The sequence below is a fragment of the Alosa sapidissima genome, chromosome 2 (genome assembly GCF_018492685.1).
Source record: "Alosa sapidissima isolate fAloSap1 chromosome 2, fAloSap1.pri, whole genome shotgun sequence".
Lineage (NCBI taxonomy): Eukaryota > Metazoa > Chordata > Actinopteri > Clupeiformes > Clupeidae > Alosa > Alosa sapidissima.
Window position 1 is genome coordinate 14,307,411 of NC_055958.1, and position 21,174 is coordinate 14,328,584.

The 21,174-nt window shown below is 41.8% G+C and overlaps 1 protein-coding gene across 2 annotated transcripts in view; it reads left to right on the top strand.

The window, feature by feature from the left end:
- The first annotated feature begins 13,891 nt into the window (after positions 1 to 13,891).
- Positions 13,892 to 21,174, top strand: part of kif5c (kinesin family member 5C) — a 34,044-nt gene continuing 26,761 nt past the window's right edge. For both annotated transcript variants that reach the window (XM_042075390.1, XM_042075380.1), the window contains exons 1-3: positions 13,892 to 14,377; positions 20,853 to 20,940; positions 21,041 to 21,114. In XM_042075390.1, coding sequence (XP_041931324.1) covers positions 14,252 to 14,377; positions 20,853 to 20,940; positions 21,041 to 21,114 — 288 coding nt within the window. In that variant the 5' untranslated portion in view covers positions 13,892 to 14,251. The remainder of the gene's footprint in view (positions 14,378 to 20,852; positions 20,941 to 21,040; positions 21,115 to 21,174) is intronic.

The window sequence follows — 21,174 nt, forward strand, 5'->3', positions numbered from 1 at the left end:
TGAACTAAGATATTGCTAATTTCAATTACCCAGACCCAAAGAAACAAATAGCTTATTACATGAAACTGACCTCATTATAATTTAATGTCAAACACCATGTCAACTAATTGAAAAGCAGGATTGTATCACCATCGCATTCATTTAGATAATTTAACCATAACGTGTCGTGAACAATGATTTATTTAATTGTCAATCATGATTTAACAGTGATGTGTCACATGACAGCAACCAGCCTATCACACTGGGGCTCTTATACGGGGCTCTTCGGTGTTTTTAAAGCGTTTACATAACTCATAAAATCTGCAGATGACACAGCAATAGTGGGATTAATACAGAATAGCGAGGAGACCAACTACAGGGCCTGGGTGGATCAATTTGCGAAATGGTGTAGGTCCAGCTGTCTTCTTCTAAATATACAGAAAACAAAGCAAATAATAATAGACTACAGTACAGAACTGGGAGCCAGTCCCCCCAGTGTATGGTTAAAAATGGTGAGGATGTTGTGATTGTAGTCGAGTACAAGTACTTAGGCACAATCAGAGGCGCACCTTGTCAACAGGCAAGGCAGGCAACTGTTTGGAGCCCCAAGCCACTAAGGGGCCCCCGACCTGGTCTCAGCGCGTTTGCCGGTGGGTCGAGCGAGAATTTCGTCCATAGAGATTGAATGATATATTTATTTTGCGTGCTCCTGTCCTGTTGTACAAACAGTAGGCTACATCTGTACATATGTAGGCCCTATGCTATGGCCTTATAAACAGCGGATCTGAGTTCAAAAGAGTTAAAAGAATCCGCACATATTTAGGCTACTGTGGTAGCCTAAACGTCAATCGAGGATGCAGTGATGACGGATCAACATCGGAGTTTGGCATTTAGCCTACTCAATGAAGTTAGGCTAATGTTAATTGACAGAAAGATTGAACATGGTTTGCTACATCTATACGCCAGTAAACTTCAGCTAGCTAGTTACAGTAACAGTTACAACTAGTTAAGCAAGGAGACGGTTAACGTTATGTTTGTAATAGGGCTGTCAGCCATAACATGTTAATCACGATGCAGTAAGGACCAAGCATACACGTTAATTTTTTAGAACCCGATTGACGCAAAGTGCTCCAAAAACACAACATTTCTTCTTTGTTACATTGCTCCGGAACTGTTCATCGCAGCGAGATGAAACCTTTAAGAGCAGAAGTGGGGCTTTCCAACGAGACTACACACTTGCCTGTACGATCAAGTATGGGTATGGGGGAAAAAATCATGAAATTAAATCAGATTGCATCATATTTACAGTCTACAGTTCTTTGCGTTTACCTGCGCACCCATTACTCTCGTTTGAATTACTTGCGGACCCGTGATCGCATAGATATGGCAAGCATCTCAGATGAAAGAAGAGACACAGGGCTATCCATTGGTACCATGTATATCCTTCTGGGTTATACAACAGACGAAGTGATAGCAAAATAATAACTTCATATTGCTGGACTTACCCCACGTTTTTGTCTGTTTTTATGACAAAGCATGTTTATGATGCAACTTTATCGTGTGTTTCTCTATGGCAAAGCATGTTCATAATCCGGTTTTCAGATCCTAGCAAATTCCTGCGTGGCATCCAATTCAAGGCTCACATTGCATCCCAATTTGTTCAACAAAGAAACCCCGTTTTTGCCTCTACTTTGTTCATGGCAATGCAGTTAAAAAAGTTGTTGTAGAGAACCATTATGAGTGCATACAACATAGGCACACAGGCTAACGCGCAAACTCGGGTCAAGTCAGGTCAGATCAGTTCGTGTCACAGATATAGAGCGCAGAGAGGTCATTTTTCATCACTAAATTAAAAAAAATGCCATTTATTTCTGTAAGGCGCACACCACATATGTCTGTAAATTGCTCAGCCCCAGAGAATCCCTCCACCACGGCAATGATTTTGCCAGATTCAGGACAGTCTGATCTACACACGCATACTGTAAGGCAAGTCGAGCTGCCAGCTTGCAGTACATGTCAAAATATAAGAATTTTTATAATACGCTTTTGTATTTTTATTATTTAACATAATAACCTAATGGTGATATAACATAATGGTGATAACACTTGTCGGTAGGGCCCTCTTGGAATTTTTGCTTGGGGCCCCCACAGACTCTAGAATCGCCTCTGGGCACAATAATAGATAATAAGTTGAATTGGGACAGTAATACCAACACCATCTATAAAAAGGGGCTGCAGAGGCTGCATTTTATGTGCAAACTAAGACAATTTAGAGTGGATAGAGATATATTACTTTTCTATCATTCATTTGTGGAGAGCATGCTACTTTTTTGTTGTGTTACCTGGTATTTCTCTTTGTCAGTGACCAAAAAAAACCCAAACTGAGCAAGATAGTTAACATGGCCAGCAAGATTGAGGGGCAAAAACCAGACAGTATTGCTACGACCTGTGAAAGAAGGGTGTTGAAGAAAGGTCATGCAAATAATAGAGATATGTCACATCCCATACACCAGGCATATGAGGTGTTGCCATCAGGGAGGTTCAGGCTACCTTCTTTCCAAACAAATTGAGCCAGTAGGTAATTCATTCCAACTAGCATTACATTGATGAACAAGACGTTACCTGCAGGACCATGCACTTTCTTTCCAGCTGGACTATCACAGTATGCACAACTGCACTTTATCATTCTATAAATGTGTAGTGGGGTCTGTGCCTTCTGCCCTGATGTTGTGTATGTGTGGGAGTGTGGTAGGGTGGGGGCGGTTGGGGTGAGGGAAATTCTGGTCTATATTCCGTCTTGTATTCAGTCTTGTCTAACTGTCTACTGTATGGCGCAGAACAATTTTCCGAAAGGACAAATAATAAATCTATCTATCTATCTATCTATCTATCTATTATTTTAGAAGATTTTGGTTTGATTTTGGTTTGAACACCTTTCTACGAAAATCAATCTTGGGATAAAGTAATTATACACTACTCACCCTGGGGCTCATATAGGGTTTTCCCTCTATACCCTGCAAGTGGCAATAAAGACAATTTAGACCACCATGGCGTAAAGTATGCATGCTTAAAATGCAACAAGTACAAAAAATCATATACAGACACAAACACAATCATACACAATCATATTTTTATGTCTGTTGGACAATTCAATCATCCACACTCATCCCTCTCCTCCCAAGGGACATATGCATATCTTTACATTCAACGTAGTTTTCAACAACAACAATAACAAACAGCAATAAAGCTTTTCTACATATGGGTGTAGAATTTTTGATAACATATGGCTCCTTTTATCCTAAAGAATGTCAAATACATACCGACTGGCTCATCAAAACAGGAAAGGCTGACCAAGACCAAGTCCATGTAGATCCTTCACAGTTGAAAATGAAGAGGCCTTATCTGAAAAAGATCAATAGAAACCTTACTCTAAATCCCCATCCAAGAACAATTACTATGTGTTCTCCTTTTCTTCAGTAGCAAATACACTGCCCGTGAATTAGAAATATATTGGTGTCCCAATATAATGTTTACTCATAACAGCTGGCAATAGTGATTGCATGCAGATAAGTATCCGTGCAGCAAGATTGTGTCAGCTTAATGTTACAGTTTGTGTTAGGAAACAGTAGGTGAGTGGCGTGGGTCAGCATAGGAGACGGTAGACAAGTGGTGCTGGACAGTAGGCAAGTGGCGCAGGGCAGTAAAGGAGACAGTAGGAGAGTGGCATGGAATAATAGGAAACAGACACGTCACCAATAACAGTGCGAGTGGCCTACTGTAATTACTGCTATTATTATCATTATTATGTATTATTATCAATTTGTTTTGTTATAGGCACATTCCATATTCACTGTATAGGCTATTTCTGTCACTGTACACATGTCATCTGGAAAACTTGCCTATTTATCTAACTGTTGTACATAATTAATCTTGATCGTCTACATAACTGCTTCTTTGCACTTCTGGTTGGATGTCAACTGCATTTCATTGGCTCTGTACCTGTAGCCTACTCTTTTAAATTACAATAAAGTTGAATCTAATCTAAATCTAGCCTAATCTAATCTCTAATATTATGGGCTACACACATTGCAATTCTCTATTGAATTAAACCCTTCTCTTAATCAGGTTAAAGAAATACAAAATTATATTATAATATAAGTGAATATCTAACATCTGAGAACTGCTGTATCAGAATACAATTGTTTTATAACTGATATGTGGCCTAAAACAATGCGCGTTTTCGCAACGAAATCTATTCACGTTCATCATGATTATCGATTATACATGCCTGGCTGATAGGCTACCTCCCAGCTGTTAGCTTTAGCCCACCCTAACAATATTAGGCTACAATGTTAATTTACACAGACAACAGCTGCTTTACAGATTAACGTAACATTACATCATGCACGTTTGCTAAATTATAAGTTGTGCAAGCCTACTCTGAATTCACAGTATTGCCCATGCATAGGCTACTATTTCATGTTAAATCAACTTTAAAATGTATTGCTCAATTGCTAGGAAAATGATCATGCTAGCGGCAGTAGCAAGGCTCACCTCATTTCCCATTTGGATTCTTCTTTTTTCTCCGTCCCTGCTCGGTTCTTGTTTCTGGATTCTGGGGTTCAGCCTTCTAAAACTGCTAGCTAGAAGGTGGCTCCTTCTAACCCACAACTCAAAGCAGGCTTAAGAGTATGAAACTGCACGTCAAAAGCATCAAATAACATTCTGGCCATTTTGGGTCGGGCTTTTTTGACAGATGACGTGGTTCTGTTGGCTCATTGAATGCGAAATACAACGTGATAGTAACACGATAATTACGTCCTGCTCAACACGTTTTTTAACAAGGAAACGTGTTACACAACACGTCCCAATAGATTAATTAACGTGACAGTGACACGTTCAGACGTGAGACTGGGTTGCTACACTACAAGCCATTGAAATCAATGCAGGATTTGTATGTATATATTGCACTTTTAGTCAAAGTTAACACAGGTTAACATATGTGAGAAATATACGCCCATGTTAACTGGTGCTATCACAATTTAACATGGGCATATGCAAGCCTCAAAACAACAAAGTAGGTTTATCTTTGCCTCACATACCAAAACCTAACTGATGTACAACAAACTGACATGTCCCCACTAACACTTTATTCCGTTTTGGGGGTTAATACTATAAAATACAGTCATGTGCAAAAGTTATCAGAACTTATTGTTATCTTAGTCTCGGTGAAGTTATGCAGTGAGCTGTGATTTGAAGTGATCATATGAATTTTTTTTTTCTGAGTTAGACTTATATTATTTAATTTGTTGGTCCTAATTTGACGATAGAAAATGGTCATCATGGTAGCATATTTATGGATTACAAAACTTTGATGTAGCTACCGAGAGAGTTTGATGACAGATGATGCTGTTTCAGATTCCCACATCCTCAATTAGAAAATAGTTTAACCTACTGCTCGTTCAGCAGCCTGTTGCAAAACATTTACGTAGCCTACATGTGTTTGCTATAATAAATATCTTGATCGATTGACAAATAAACTGTCACAAGACAACATAGGCGTACCCATGCATTTAATGGGAACACCATGCTATCATAGAGATGCAAAATAACCAGTGGTGCAACTGGTTAGCAGGGTGGCCTACTGCTAGCTTGCCATTTTAGTGAGCAGTTCGAGGCCCACACGTGATCATTATTTTTGCGCATTATAATCACAATGTATGATCTGACCACAAAAAATAACGTCTGAAGTGGGGTCATGCATGCAGTTTGTTAACTGTTTTGGTATGTGAGGCAAAATGAATCTGCATTATTCAAGGCTTGCATTTGGTGTCATGTCACCAGTTAACATGGACAGGATATCAGTAGCTAGGTAGCTAGCTAGTAGACTAGCACTATAGATTAATGATGGTTGATGATGGCATTTTAATGACTGCTCGTCTTTCTGTGGTGTAGTGGTAGTGCTGATGCAATGTACATTTTGCCTCCGCGAGACTCATGTTCGAAACCCAACAAAACCTTCGTTGTTTTACTTTGACACTTTGCAGAGCATTTTGTGTGGATAATGCTTAAGCGGACATGCATTATACATGAACCGGTGATTTCCGCGTGTTTTCGGCAAGATCTTTCTTTGTATTCTGTCTCACTGTGGGCTTGTGAAAATGTGAATCTCCCGGCACTCAAGGGGCGGAGGCAGAGCAAAGCTGTTAACAGGTAGGCAGAGTGTTGTTGAATATTCACGGATTTTATGCAAATATCACAAGTTAAACTGCTCACCATCTAAACTGGGACACCGGTCCGTCAGAAATATGACAACTGTTATCTGGTCCGTTTAGTGAAAAATATTGCTGTAGGCTGTTTGGACAGCAAAGGGAGATTACAGCCTAATAATAAAAACAGCTGCTGGAATTCATTTCTGTGTGGGCCTGAGTTATCATATATGACATAATGTACTACATTTTCATTGTGTGAAATTGTGCACCAGCCTGCACAGCGACAGCAAAGAGAGAAGCGCTGGCTGCACGCGCACATCACTTGCATGCGCATGCGCAAACGCGCCCACGCGCGTCGCGGTCAGGGGAAGGGGGGGCCCATATTTCTTTAATCCGTCCCTGGATGAGTGGAGCTAGGCGGAACGAAATTCATCTAGCGAGAGTCAGGTTAATACTTGCCTATGTTTCATGAAAAAAAAAAAACATTCTGAGTGTGTGTGTGTGTAGTAGTAGTATTAGTAGTAGTAGTAGCCTATGTGTGGTGTGGACATATGTGTAGAGTGCAGGTGCAGGCAGTATGAGGGGGGAAACACAGTGTAGGATGAGATTTGTCCAGTGTTGGGCAAGTTACTTCAAAATCGTAATATATTATGTATTACTTATTACTGTCATTTCAAAGTAATTTGTTACATTATAATATTACTGTCTCTGTAATACACTGTTATTGTAATACTTTTAAGTTACTTTTACCAAAATATCTAGAAATATGGATTTGGCATTCTAAATGCAGTTTATTATGCTTAATGCAGCTTATTGCACTTCCAATGGAGGGTGATGTGGTATAGCATAATGACTTAGCTAGGCTTAAGGCTAACAGCAGTAGAATGTAATAGGCGCAGTGATGGCTCATGATGCAATACAAGGAACAGACAAAATAGTATTTTGTCATTTGTATTTTATTGGGTTGAAGGAAATGCCTCTGTATTTTGTATCAAAATACTTTAATGGTGTGTATTTTTGTATTTTAAAAATACTGCAAAATACTCTCTATGTGAAAAACACTACAAAAAAAGTAGATACTACACACAGGTGTAATGAATAATTGGTAATTGGGCAACAATGGTTTACCGTTTATCGCAATCAGCTAATGTGAGAACAGCTGTGTTCAACGACACTCACAGTTTTTCGGTGACGGCTATTGCTGAAGCATCGGCTCTGGTCTGAAGCACTGGTGTGAAGTCATACGCAAGTAAAGATGAGCAAGTTTACCTGTGCAAGTTCACAGGGCAAAGGACACCGACAAAGGCAACCAGTCCTATTGTCTCCATGCCAATCTTTAACAAAAAAAATGACGGATATCTCAATGAACCACAATGACAATCAATAGATGATAAGGTGTTGAGTGTGTTTGAATTCCCTTCCTTGTAGCATCCTTTTTCTGCATTCCACAGTGGGGAGAAGTTCACCTTGTTTAAATAACAATTCTATTCCCTTATTAGCTGCGTACTTGGAGGTTGGAGATATTAAGGCATGTCAAGTTTCTCACATGGAACTTCAAGATACATAGCCTTGATTTTCTTATTCAGTTCTGCACTGGACTTGAATTACAAAATTCAGCATAGATACACAATTATGATTTTGGCCTATTGATTATAATGTGGTTATTTGAAAGCTCTGCCAGTCATTTTGGATAAGCATCAGCTAAATTGGGCAGCCGTGGCCCACGGGTTGCACTCTGGACTTGTAACCAGAGGGTTGCCGGTTCGAGCCCCAACCAGTGGGCCGCGGCTGAAGTGCCCTTGAGCAAGGCACCTAACCCCTCACTGCTCCCCGAGCGCCGCCGTTGAAGCAGGCCGCTCACTGCGCCGGGATTAGTGTGTGAATTCACGTCTTCGTAGTGTATCCAAGACTGCTACAATTAAAAACAAACATATTGACCATAATTGTAACAGTTTAGGCATAGCCAGAGCTTTGCTCATACTAACAATGTAGAGCAATAACAACTATGTGGTGACACTGTTCCAGTGAGATTTATTTTGGAATTTAAGAAGACACATTTCGTGGAAACATGAGTGTGCTAGGAGAGCAAAGAAAAACGTGAGCAATTTGAATGGCCTATGCTTTAAGTAAGGCTGAAGTAAACTCGGATGCTAAATCTGTATTATTTAGGCAATCAATCAAACGTATCCCTTTAGTTTTAGGCTTATTGACGTTGGCAAGCTTGTTCTTTGTTGCACTGTCGGTGTTGCATTAGGCTATCTTTTACAATACATGTTCTACAGTAGGAGTGACATTGCCGTTGCTCTTAGTTCTTTGGGATTTAAGTTTTCTAAGGTGACAATTCGGCTTGTAGATTATTTCTTCCTCCTTTAAATTGGAGCGAGCGTGGAGCGATTTCATTGGAGCGGGAGGATTTTGAAGTGGAGCGGGGAGCGAATTTGAGCGGAGTGGCCTGACGTGAATTTGAGCGGAGGAGCAGCCGAGTGAACAGCACCTGAGCGAGGAGCGGGATATTCGCACCGCTCAGCTCCGCTCACTAGCTCTGACCCATGGGCAAGACTCTTTCAGACAGAAAACACACTTTAATGAATAACAAAATTGACAGACTTACTAGACAAGACTCAGGATGAACAGAGAGACGATCCGATAAAGAACAGAGAAACGGGGGTAGAAATACTCCAATTAACCAGACCAATTAACAGAAAGACAGAGGACTGGATGAAACCAACAAGACAATAACAGGGCGGAGGCTGGGGCCGGCACGGGCGGGGCCGGAGAGACAGGCGTGGCATCGGGCGACTGGGGTGCAGGCGGCACAGGAGCGGACTCGGCTGCGGGCGGCACAGGAGCAGGCGCATCAGGGCTGGGCACAGGAGCAGGAGGCGCTGAAATGTCTGGCAACTGAGGGCCTCGCTGTCTTCTTGAACCTCGCCTTTCTCTGGCTGGCTTGATGGCCGTGTTCCTGAGAAGGGAGATTCCTCAGGGACCTAGTTAGCAGTTAGGTCATGGATCTGGAACTCAGGCTGGGGATCTGGATTTGAAGTGGCTTGATAAAGGCGAAGCAGGCCCACCCTAAGGCCCTAGCAATGGGATGCAGGGTCAGGTGGGAGGCTAGCAGCCTCAAAAACAGGATCACCAGAGTGAACAAGGAGGGACTGAAGGCTCTTACCCAGACCTGAGAGCTGTTCGGCCAGGATATTTCTGGAACTTTCTGTAGCCAGGGCCTTGAGGAAGTAGTTCTTTTCATCAAGGAACAAATCGCATGCCGGCGCTCCTGTAGACCTCCCCAGCTCAGAGTAGAGCCTGCTGAGGGTAGGGCTGGGCGATATGGACCAAAACTGATATCCCGATATTTTGGGGCTGATTGGCGATATACGATATCGATACGATAGGGCTGGGCGATATATCGGTATTACGACTACGACCGATATATTTTTTAAAACGATATGTAGTTGAGACAATATCGTAATACCGGTATTATGTCAAATAATGGACCATTTTATCAAAGCCACTCTGTGTTCAGACCATTCAGATAGCCGCAGCTCTGCTCAACTGCACCCCTGCGTGTGGACGTTCTCCCTCGCAGCACTACAAACTTTCAAACATGACGGACACTGAGTCAGATTTTGTTTACCTTGATCAGAGGTTGGTGCTGATGCCTATTCCGTCGGCACATCAACGGCTAGACCGAGAATTCTCGTTGTGAAATCAAAATTCCACTGGAGCTCCAAGCGGTTTTGTACACGCAGATTTAAGTTACAACACTGTTTACAGCTCTTCGACTCGCGGTAAAATGTCTTTTTTGGTACAGTACATAGCCTAGCTAATTTAAATACACTGATGAATGCTTGCGTTTAGCAATATGCAGTAGCAGATCTAAAGTCCTCAGGGAGACAACCTACACGCTGATTTTATTGAGAGGATATGCACGCGGGGACTCGCGAGCAGTTAGGGGCATCATTTTTTATGATTCCTGAAACCCCATTCAATCGATCGTGCATAGGGATTTTTCTTACGAACCGGAACATGCAAAAATGAACGCATACAAAAACGACGGTAGCGTCTATCACACTCTTGATGAGTGACTCAGTTACTTGTTTAAGTAGCCTAATTGTTTAAAACTATTTTTGTTGTTGATAGCAACATGTCTAGGCCATCATAGGCTACATTTGCTTGTCATCTAGGCCCTATCAAACCCTTACGGGTAAAAAAAACTGCATTGTGTGACAAAACTGCAGGGTTTTCAATATTTTTGTGCCCAAAATATTGCATTGTGCAGTACAATGTAGGCCTGCGTTGTCAGTCAGGGTCAACTTTTGGTCTTTTGTTATTTGCACAGCTTTATCAGAGCAACTGTAGTTATGCCTATTGTAGGCCTATGTTATTGTTTACACTTTTTTGCACAGCTGTGTTAGAGCAGTCTGAAATCATTATAATTAAAGCTGGTTGAGTGAATACGAAACACTTAGCTCTTTCTGTTTAAAATATTGATATATATCGTATATCGCCAATCAGCTCCAAAATATATGGGGATATCAGTGTTGGTCCATATTGCCCAGCCCTACTCCTTGTGCAGTTAAATATTTACAAACAGGTATGTGCTGTGTAGCCTACTTTTTTCTTATATGCACAGCTCTATCTGTATGCCAATTGGTTTATTATATTGGCTTTTAACGGTAGCCTATGTTTTGTGTTACCTTTATTGTAAAGCTGTAGGCCTGTGTTGCCAATCAGGGTCGACCAAATATTGTTATTTGCACAGCCCTCAGAGCAACTGTATGCCTATTGGTATATGTTATTGTTATACCTTTTTGCACAGCTATGTTAGAGCAGTCTGAAATGAATATAATTAAAACTGGCTGTGTTGTCATAATTGTTGTATTGAGTGAATATATGTTTGAAATATCAATATTGTATCGATATCGTATATCGCTAATCAGCCCCAAAATATCGGGATATCAGTTTTGGTCCATATCGCCCAGCCCTACGATACGATATTGATATTTCAAACAGAAAGAGCGAAGTGCTTCATATATTCATATATATCATATTCATAAGTGCTGCAGTTTTGTCACACAATGCAGTTTTTTTTACCCGTAAGGGTTTGATAGGGCCTAGATGACAAGCAAATGTAGCCTATGATGGCCTAGACATGTTGCTATCAACAACAAAAATAGTTTTAAACAATTAGGCTACTTAAACAAGTAACTGAGTCACTCATCAAGAGTGTGATAGACGCTACCGTTGTTTTTGTATGCGTTCATTTTTGCATGTTTCGGTTCGTAAGAAAAATCCCTATGCACGATCGATTGAATGGGGTTTCAGGAATCATAAAAAATGATGCCCCTAACTGCTCGCGAGTCCCCGCGTGCATATCCTCTCAATAAAATCAGCGTGTAGGTTGTCTCCCTGAGGACTTTAGATCTGCTACTGCATATTGCTAAACGCAAGCATTCATCAGTGTATTTAAATTAGCTAGGCTATGTACTGTACCAAAAAAGACATTTTACCGCGAGTCGAAGATCTGTAAACAGTGTTGTAACTTAAATCTGCGTGTACAAAACCGCTTGGAGCTCCAGTGGAATTTTGATTTCACAACGAGAATTCTCGGTCTAGCCGTTGATGTGCCGACGGAATAGGCATCAGCACCAACCTCTGATCAAGGTAAACAAAATCTGACTCCGTGTCCGTCATGTTTGAAAGTTTGTAGTGCTGCGAGGGAGAACGTGCATACGCAGGGGCGCAGTTGAGCAGAGCTGCGGCTATCTGAATGGTCTGAACACAGAGTGGCTTTGATAAAATGGTCCATTATTTGACATAATACCGGTATTACGATATTGTCTCAACTACATATCGTTTTAAAAAATATATCGGTCGTAGTCGTAATACCGATATATCGCCCAGCCCTAGCTGAGGGTGTACTCCACCTTTTTTAACTCCTCCATGCTGGAGTCTGCTGAGGGTGTACTCCACCTTTTTAAGCTCCTCCATGCTGGAGTCTGCTGAGGGTGTACTCCACCTTTTTAAGCTCCTCCATGCTGGAGCCTGCTGAGGGTGTACTCCACCTTTTTAAGCTCCTCCATGCTGGAGTCTGCTGGGTCCATGCTGGTCGGATCGGTATTGTACGTGCAATCGGCAGCGCTGCGCTATGAAACCCATTAGGCCCGTTTCACACCGGGAACGTGGCGTGTCTGTTGCGTGGCGGCTGCGTGGCGTTTTCTATGTCTTTGCTTACAAGCGTGTCTGATGCGGCGCTGCGGTAGCCTGGGTGCCATTCCGAATTTAGTCCCGCCCACAACTGAGGTCGGGAAGTTCGGTCTAGCATTGCTTCATTGTGGTGGAAGTATGCTCGCCCTATATCAGGCGGACCAATCAAATCAGGCTTTACGATGATGGACAGGTGAGCAACAGCGCCTGGTCTATCACGTCATCTGAGCACGCTTAGATTAGGCTTATGTTTGAAACAAAAACGCTGTGGCTAGAAGGATACATGGCTTTTAAGACCCCATATTGAAAATTCATATTATTTAATGAGGTTGTATCACTGAAAACGATTATTTCTGAAAACTTTGGCCAAAGTTGAGATGTGGGAAAATTCGTGGTTTCACTTTCATCAACGGAAAACAGCGCTGTTGCATTGCAACAGCCTTTCCCAGCTGTTTAACATGTTTGTAGCATATGGTAAGCTATTTTGTTTACCATATGCTACCCCCCCCCCCCCCCCCCGTATCGGTTGAAACACGCCCCATAATTACGTCCCAATGGAGCAGTATCAGACTCATATTCTGACTAGAATTGAGTATGACTACGTCAGGCTAGCGCTGCGGTGGCCTCTCTGCCAATTAAAACGTCATTTTTTTTCTTCACTGTTTTGAATGGAAACGCTTCCAACACGATTGCGTGTGGTGTGAAAAAGAGCCGTGAGTCCTATTCCTAGCATGCACGCTCGAGCCGCGCCTGAGACGTTCATGTCACGCAGGCTGTGTGCAAGGTTTACTCTAACCTGTTAATATGGGAGCCGAAATAAAAACGCACATGCCACGCAGCTGACACACCACGCACCCGGTGTGAAACGGGCCTTATTGTCAATGGCTTGCGCGCGCAAGAACTGGCCGGCCACTGCGCTGAGCAAAGAGCAGCGCAAGCGGCATTTTGCTTAGCTGCTCTTGTGCGTGCCGTGATCAAAGTTGAACCATGTTGAACTTTGACCATGGCGCACTGTAAATCATAGGTCTTTTGTGCTGAGCCCGCAACAAAAATCTTTGGGACAATTCCTCAACCAAGAGCAACCTAGTGGCGAGCGCAGCGCATGTCGTGTACAATGTGAACCCGGCATAAGTAATTGACGTCTCTTAAAAATGATGCCTGAGTGAGCAGGACTTCTCATTTCTCATATCTGTCTCTCCTTTATTCCTCCATCCTATCCTTCCTTCCTCATTTCCTTCACAAAATTAATTAGAAAGAGGGGTTAGGACAGGAGGAAGGAAGGAAGGGAGGGAGGATGGACAAAAAGACAAATTATCTGCTGCCAGAGTTTACATTATTAATCATACGTTATGCCTTTAAAACAAACACGTGATAGGATAAAACTACCATACCCACAATTCCACTCAAAGCTCTATGCTGCACATGGTATGGAAAGGGTAAGGTTTCAACAGTGCAGGGGGGAGTATTCGGAATCGGAAGCGCCTGAAGGGGGAGTGGAAACGTAGGTGGAGTGCAGAGGTGTGCGGTGCTGATGCTGCGGCTCAGATAAACTGGATACAGTGGAGATTTGTGCGCCAGACTATAGGGAAATAAAGTTTCAACGTCTGTATTTTGATTTCATTTCTCGGCTAAAATATTGAACTTGAAACGGCAAGTGTGAATTGGTTGGGGCTACAGGTAACGTTAACGCAAAATCCAACACGCTCGAGGAGTTGAGGAGGAGCCGCTGCTAGCTGGCCAAATCGACGTTGATCAACAATGCCCATCCCAGCTTGATGTTTTGCATTGGCTTTGCGCTTTATTTTCGCTGGTTGTAAAAGTTTCTGTGGTCATTTTTACTTGGACTGGCAGATATGGCGGATGCATCTGAATGCTGCGTAAAAGTAATGTGCCGATTCAGACCACTGAACGCCGCGGAAATATCAAGAGGGGATAAATACATTCCTAAATTCAAAGGGGAAGACACGGTTGTCGTATCGGTGAGTATAGTCTACATTTATAAACTTGCTATGTTTTGATGGGCATTTCAATACAGGTGTGAAACCTTTGTTTGGCTACCCATCTTGCGTTCCGGAATTTTCATAGCACCAAACAACCTTGTCTGCTGCACATAACGGGCTAACTTACTTTTACCAGAATTGAGGCGTAGGTATAGGCTTCAAGTCCATAATTGTTTTATGTTTAGCATCTACAAGCGGGAATCATAGGCATATTATTTCAACAGCACAGCATCACACTACTGAGAGCAGAAAACGAGGGAAATCACCACCTTCATTCTTTTATCGGCGAAACTGATGTTGGTTATTCAATTCGCCTGATGTATTTGAAATGGTTTGTTGATGGGCAGAACATAATTGAAGTATCATGATGTAAATGTGGGTCTAAATTCAGTCAAAAATCTTAATAAGATCATGCTATGGACACCAGGGACATTCAACATCTTAATTACAGGCCTGCATTGTCGTGGAGAATTTAATTATCATGACCTGCATGAACTCTGTTTTTTGGGAAGATTTGTCAAAGGGAGCACTATGATTATTTTTGCAGTAACTTAATGGACTTGCATTTGTTGTTGCAATATGTTCTTGCTAGGGTTGATCATTTTTTGAGCAAATTTATGAACACCTTGTGATTCAAAGGCATTGGCCAACTAACATTTTGAAATGCTCCCGGAGAATGGAATTTGACTTGTCATTTGTGTGATGATTATTTCAGCTATTACTAAAAAATCCAATAGTCTTTGAGTTTAATTTAGCATGACCTGCTAGATCATTCAATCAAACACATGGGTGTTTCTGCTGTGGCAACAGATTGCCTTTGAATGAAAGGTTTTAAATCAAACCAACAGGAGATTTGACAGGAGAAAATGGCTGTCGAATGAAGAGACCAACTGCAGACTTGAATTGTGCCAACTGGCGAGCGCAACAAATAAAAGGTGCCTGGAGATATTCCGAAGAAAGGAAATAGAGAGAGAACGAGAATGTGACTAATAAGAGTGGGCCTGTATTTTTGTAGATTCTGGAGTGTAGAAATGATAACGATCTGAAACCGTTTGAGTCTTTGTGTGACTCATGCCTCTCCAGGGAACATTTGTCCCCAAGCTTGATATTCCCTTAATGTCATATGTGTATGCAGTTGCAGCCGAAGCAACAATAGACACCTGACTCATTCTGACTTTGCCTAGCTGTGTCCCCTCCCTAGAGAGTGATGTAGCCTACACATCACCCACATAAGCAAACAGGCCAGTGCCTGCCCTCTGTCATCTACTGCATCACTGCACACTTCTAATTCATGTATTTGTGAACCTAGAAATGACAACAGTACTAGCAATGTGCATGATCAGACTGGACTGGGAATTGACAATGTTCAGTTCAGGCATAATGGCCTGTGTCTAACTATCTAATATAATGTGTGTGTGTGTGTGTGTGTGTGTGTGTGTGTGTGTGTGTGAATGTTTTACAGATATCTTTGTGTAGGTGTTTTTTTTAATTTAAATCTTCTGCACATCAAAAATGTATACATCAAAATTACTATTAGAGTTTTTGAACATACCTTCACTAAATTACTGGATGAAAACCTGTAATTTAATATCATAATTTAAGATCTTTTATTTAATATTGAGCAGCTGGCCAATTTAGTCAGCAGGCACATGAATAAGGGCTTACTAATTATCTGTGGCTGACTACTTGTAAATGCCGGCTGGCAACAGTCAGGCTTGCTTCACTGGACATCATAAGCTTTTAGTCGTCCTGACCCCTGCACTCCATCACTTTATCTACTCATCTGGACATCCATTTTTAAGGCAGATGCACAAAACATGCAGCATCATAACTCTGTGTGAGGGTAAGATGCTTCATCAGCCAGGCTGCTGAATTCAAGCTCAGATGGCTCCTTTGTGCTGGTACCTGTGTAGCTGGCAGTGTTGCTCAGGAGAATTGGAGCAAGGTCTGGTGCCGGGGGTACTGCCAATAAATGGTAATTAGTGTGGTGAAGGGTGGGGGAAGGGTTAAATTCACACATGTTATCCCCCCTCCCCACCATATCCAACCTTTTCCCATTGACAGCTGTGGGTTTTGTGACAATTGCATGATTGAAGGTCTTTTTCATTTGTTGCATCCAAGTCATATAATAGTATGCTGCTTATATTATTATTATGTGTAAAAATGTAGCAATGTCATATGACAAATCCATTATGCTATTCATTTTTTTAAAACCTCATAGCTTTAAGTATGCAGTTTTAGATTTTTAGACCAACTTAATTTTCCATTTAATTTATGAGATAATTAGATTGCCATAAAAGTGTGGAAAGGAGTGCTGACACTGTTCTGTCACATGATTTCTGCCTTTTGAAGTGCATTTCGCACCATTTACTAATGTCATCTCCAGCAGATAAATGGATCAAAGTCTCAGCTGCCTGCTTGTTTTGAAAGACTATTATGAACAATAATAGTAGACAACTACCAACACAAAACAAACATGTCAAAACTAAGTATTGTTATTATTATTATTATTATTGTTATTGTTAATAGTAGTAGTAGTAGTTGCTGTTGTAGTGCAACTGATGTTTATTTGCATGCTTATATATATAATGCATTTCCTATTGTCAGTCAAAGGAATGTTCATGTATAGTGTTACTGAATGTAAGATAAAACTTCATCACATATCTTGCTATACTATAAATAGAAACGGAGAATAAAGGTTTTTTTTTCTTGAATAAAGAGATTTGTGTTGTCCACTGTGCGGCTAGGAAACCCTGCCTAAAGTAACCAGTGGGATGCCTTTTATCCCTCATGCATTTTACATTCTCCTCATCGACTGTTTGAAATCCCTTGACCCCCAGACATCCCCCACATTCAGAGGACCCACTTTTCAAAAAAGTAGATAGATACTGTATATAGATAGATCCTTTATTCATCCCATTTAGGCCATCAAGTGCCATCAGCACTGGCTACAGTTGCTCATATTGCATATTTGCCTTTTGTCTTTCCCGTTGTTATAAACACTAAGGCATCCCCTTCCATCTTTGACTGTTAATATATAGAATTGTTTGATTGGAATGGTCTAGCCGGTGGATAATTCCATACATATTTAACAGTGTAGGCTATACTGTGTATTCATTTGTTTGTTTATATAGAAGCTTGTCATGGATGATAGCTGGAGGTAGACTAAAGAAACTGCTGTGAATGGTGGTCAGTCTGGAAAATAATAGATACAGTTATGACATTTGCTTTCCTGAAACCTTGTAATAACACGGTCTGTCTATAGCCAATAGGTGACGGCTCACTTCCAACATGAGCAAGACCTTGGGGTCCTTCTGTGTGAATAATGTCTCCATGGTGATGGAGATGGGAGGTTGTCAAACCCATCTGGCAGGAGAGTGCTGGTAGGATGAAACGCAGCATATGAATTCCCACAGAGCATTTCAACAGACAGAGTTGTGTGGCCATATACCGGTATGTGCTACAGACTAGAAGCACTACTGCTTCGCTGAGTAAACAATAGCTGGTGCTCTTTTGAAATTGTGGGAGAGGCTTCTCTTCACACCATTTACAGCATTGATTCCTCTGGCTTTCATCTAGTTGTGACGGAACCGCGGGCAGACCTCCAGTTCTCTCCTCTCTTCTGATAAGACCGTGGCCATCTCACGAGAGAGAACATCAATTATTGAGAAAGAGAACATGTCATGTGGAATACACTGTATGTGTAGGAACGTCATGCAAGGATGTGTGTGTGTGTGTGTGTCGGTGATATAGCTATGTGTGTGCATGTGTGTGCGAGCATCTGTGTGTACCCCGTACATGTGTGTCTTTGTGTATGCACGGTTACGTATCTCATATGCGGTTTGCTGATAATGAGGTGTTTATGTAGGAGTGCATCTGTGTAAATCTTACCAGCAGCAGTATATCTCACTCACAGTTTTCCTCAGAATGAGATGGTGAAGGAAAAGCGAGGGCAGTGTGAGGTCAGATGTTCAAGGCTCAGGGATAACATGGCTGTGTGTCCTGTCTGAAAACACACCTTTTCTAAATAGAGTAATTCTCTAGTCAAGACAGTATGCAGGAAGAAGCTGCCACAGGTTCCATTTTTATGTACAAATGTATTGATATATGCTCATGTCTGTATTTACAAAAGAATGTGAGACAGATAGACAGACAGAGAGAGAGACACACAGACACACACACACACTCAGCATTAAAATTCCAGCTCTTCTGAGCAATCATGTTCCCATCCTGTGCAATCAGTTTTGGGCAACACCCGGAGCCAACTGATGTCCAATCAGCAAAGGTCTCTCCCACTGGGAGGTAGTTTCCGTGGCGACTGGCTTGGTGTAGATATACTAGTGTCTTTCCATCTCTCCTGCCGTCTGTGTTGCTGATGTCTGAAAGTGCAGGGGCAAAAAGCAAAGATGCACCGTGGCTTCCAATAGCTATCTGCTTCTGGACGAGGAGTTTATAAATGTCATAGATACGCTCAGTCACCCCCCCCCCCCATACACACACACAGACACACGCACACATAGTCACTTACATAAACATATTGATCAGCCTCCCCTTTGTGTTCATAGTATAGCTCTCACAGTGAAGGCCCTTGAGTACCACAGAGTATTTCATATAGTTTACTAATCTAATCTCTATCATGAGGTTAGTGTGATGTGTGCTTGCTCAAACCTCCCTCTGTGTGTTTGCATGAGTGTGAGAGATGGAGGAAATCATTTGATGAAACTTGTTATATTCTCTATCCGTAAACATTTATACTTACAAACTTAATGGATCATCAATAAATTTAATGAGAATCTTAATTCAAGTTTTTGCAGGACTTCATGTAAATACACATATTCATGAAAACAGACTAAACATTTTCGTAATTAGACACATTTGGCATTGATGCTAAAGTGTGCCTTTTCTTGCTTTATCAGTGCCACGTTCGGCTAATGGGTTCAGCTCAACAATAGAAACCGTGTGAATTACCAGCTTAATAAGGGGGTCCCAAAGGAGAGGAGCATTGATAGGCAGTTGGGGGATGGGTCAGAGTGGGTCTGTACCAAGGTCTGTCGAAGCTCACCCCGAAGCTCCACTCCCAAACTACCTTCTCTTCTGTATATAAGTAATGTGCAAAAGAGATTGTGAAACTGCATGATTCTCAGTGGATTAACTCACACACAACTGCAATTGGGGCGGTGGTAGTGTAGTGGTTAAGGAGCTGGGCTAGCGTGCAGTAGCCTGAAAGTTGTCGGTTCAATTCCCGGCTTCCACCGCTGTGCCCTTGAGCAAGGCACTTAACCCCAAGTTGCTCCGGGGACAATGTGATCCCTTGTAATATAGCTGACATATGTAAGTCACTTCGGTCAAGAAGTGTCTGCTAAATGTAATGTAATGTAATAATGTAATGCAATGCAGTTTATTGTCCGAAGACTCTTTAATACAGTCTATTGTTCAGATAATTTGTGTAACAACAAATTGTGTACAGTGTAAGATTATTTTTGCTGGACAACTTACTGATGACCTTGAAGATCCAGTAATAGCATGTGATCTTGCACTCTCACTCTGGTGACCACAATCATCAGTTTAAATTGGACTCTTTCTCTCACACACTATGCAAAAACTCAACGCTCACTCCAGTATCCTCTTGTCATGCAAAGCAAGAACTCTACCTCGGGCCGCTCTTCGCTCTTGTAATTCCCCGTGTTAATAGATGTGGCAGGCAGCCGTGCCGTCACGCTCAGCATGTAAAATGCCCTTATGCGATTTGGCCCGGTTCCCTTCTGTGCGCTCACAGTCCTCCGAGGGGCTGGAGAGCTCACAGAGCAGCTGGACGCTGCAGCGCTAGCCGGTCCGCAGGGCCCCCAAATCCACTGTGCCCTAGTTATGACTGCGGGGAACCCCATCTTTCAGACACTAAAGCACCATCTCAGACATTTTGTCTCCCCCTAAACTGTACCGTGTAAGTTCTGGCAGGACACGGTCATGAATACATTGGGGGTAGAGCGGTAGGCTGTAAGGGGCATCTGTGGGGAAATGGTTAACTGTTAGAAATGTAAATGTACTGTATGGGTTTGCAGGGTACTGTTTGGGGTTGAGCCCCCCCACTTCAATTGTGTTCTTGAATAGTTTCATTCATTCATGATGATCTGATCATTTGGGAGGCTGCACTGGCCATGTTGATTATTTAACACCCCCCTTATTTTATGCCTATGTGTGTTTGTAATGAAGGTGTAATAAATTATAATGAATCTGTGTGTCACAATTTAATATAAATTGGATTTGCCAATTTGATTATTTGAGGGGTTAACACCCCCCATATTTTATGCCTGTGTTTGTATTGAATGTGTAATCCATTGTAGTGAATCTGTCTGTCACAATTTAATATAAATCAGATTTCATTACATTTGATCAATTTAATGAAACCCTCTGCAAATAAAAGCTAATTACCTGGCTGATTTTTTTTTTTTGGCAGGGCAAACCATACATCTTTGACAGAGTCCTGCCGCCAACCACAGAACAGGTGGAAGTGTACGAGAACTGCGCCAAACAGATAGTCAAGGGTACAGTCTTTTTCACAGTCCCTGAGTGTAATTGAGCACAGATAACGTGTTGATTTATTCATGCGTTGAATCTGAAAAATGTGTTTGTTTTTTTCCACAGATGTGCTTGGGGGTTACAATGGCACCATATTCGCCTACGGCCAAACATCATCAGGAAAGACCCACACTATGGAGGTAAGGCACTTTATTGTGCTGCAGAAATACTGTGCTGACAGAACAACAGGGTCCACATAC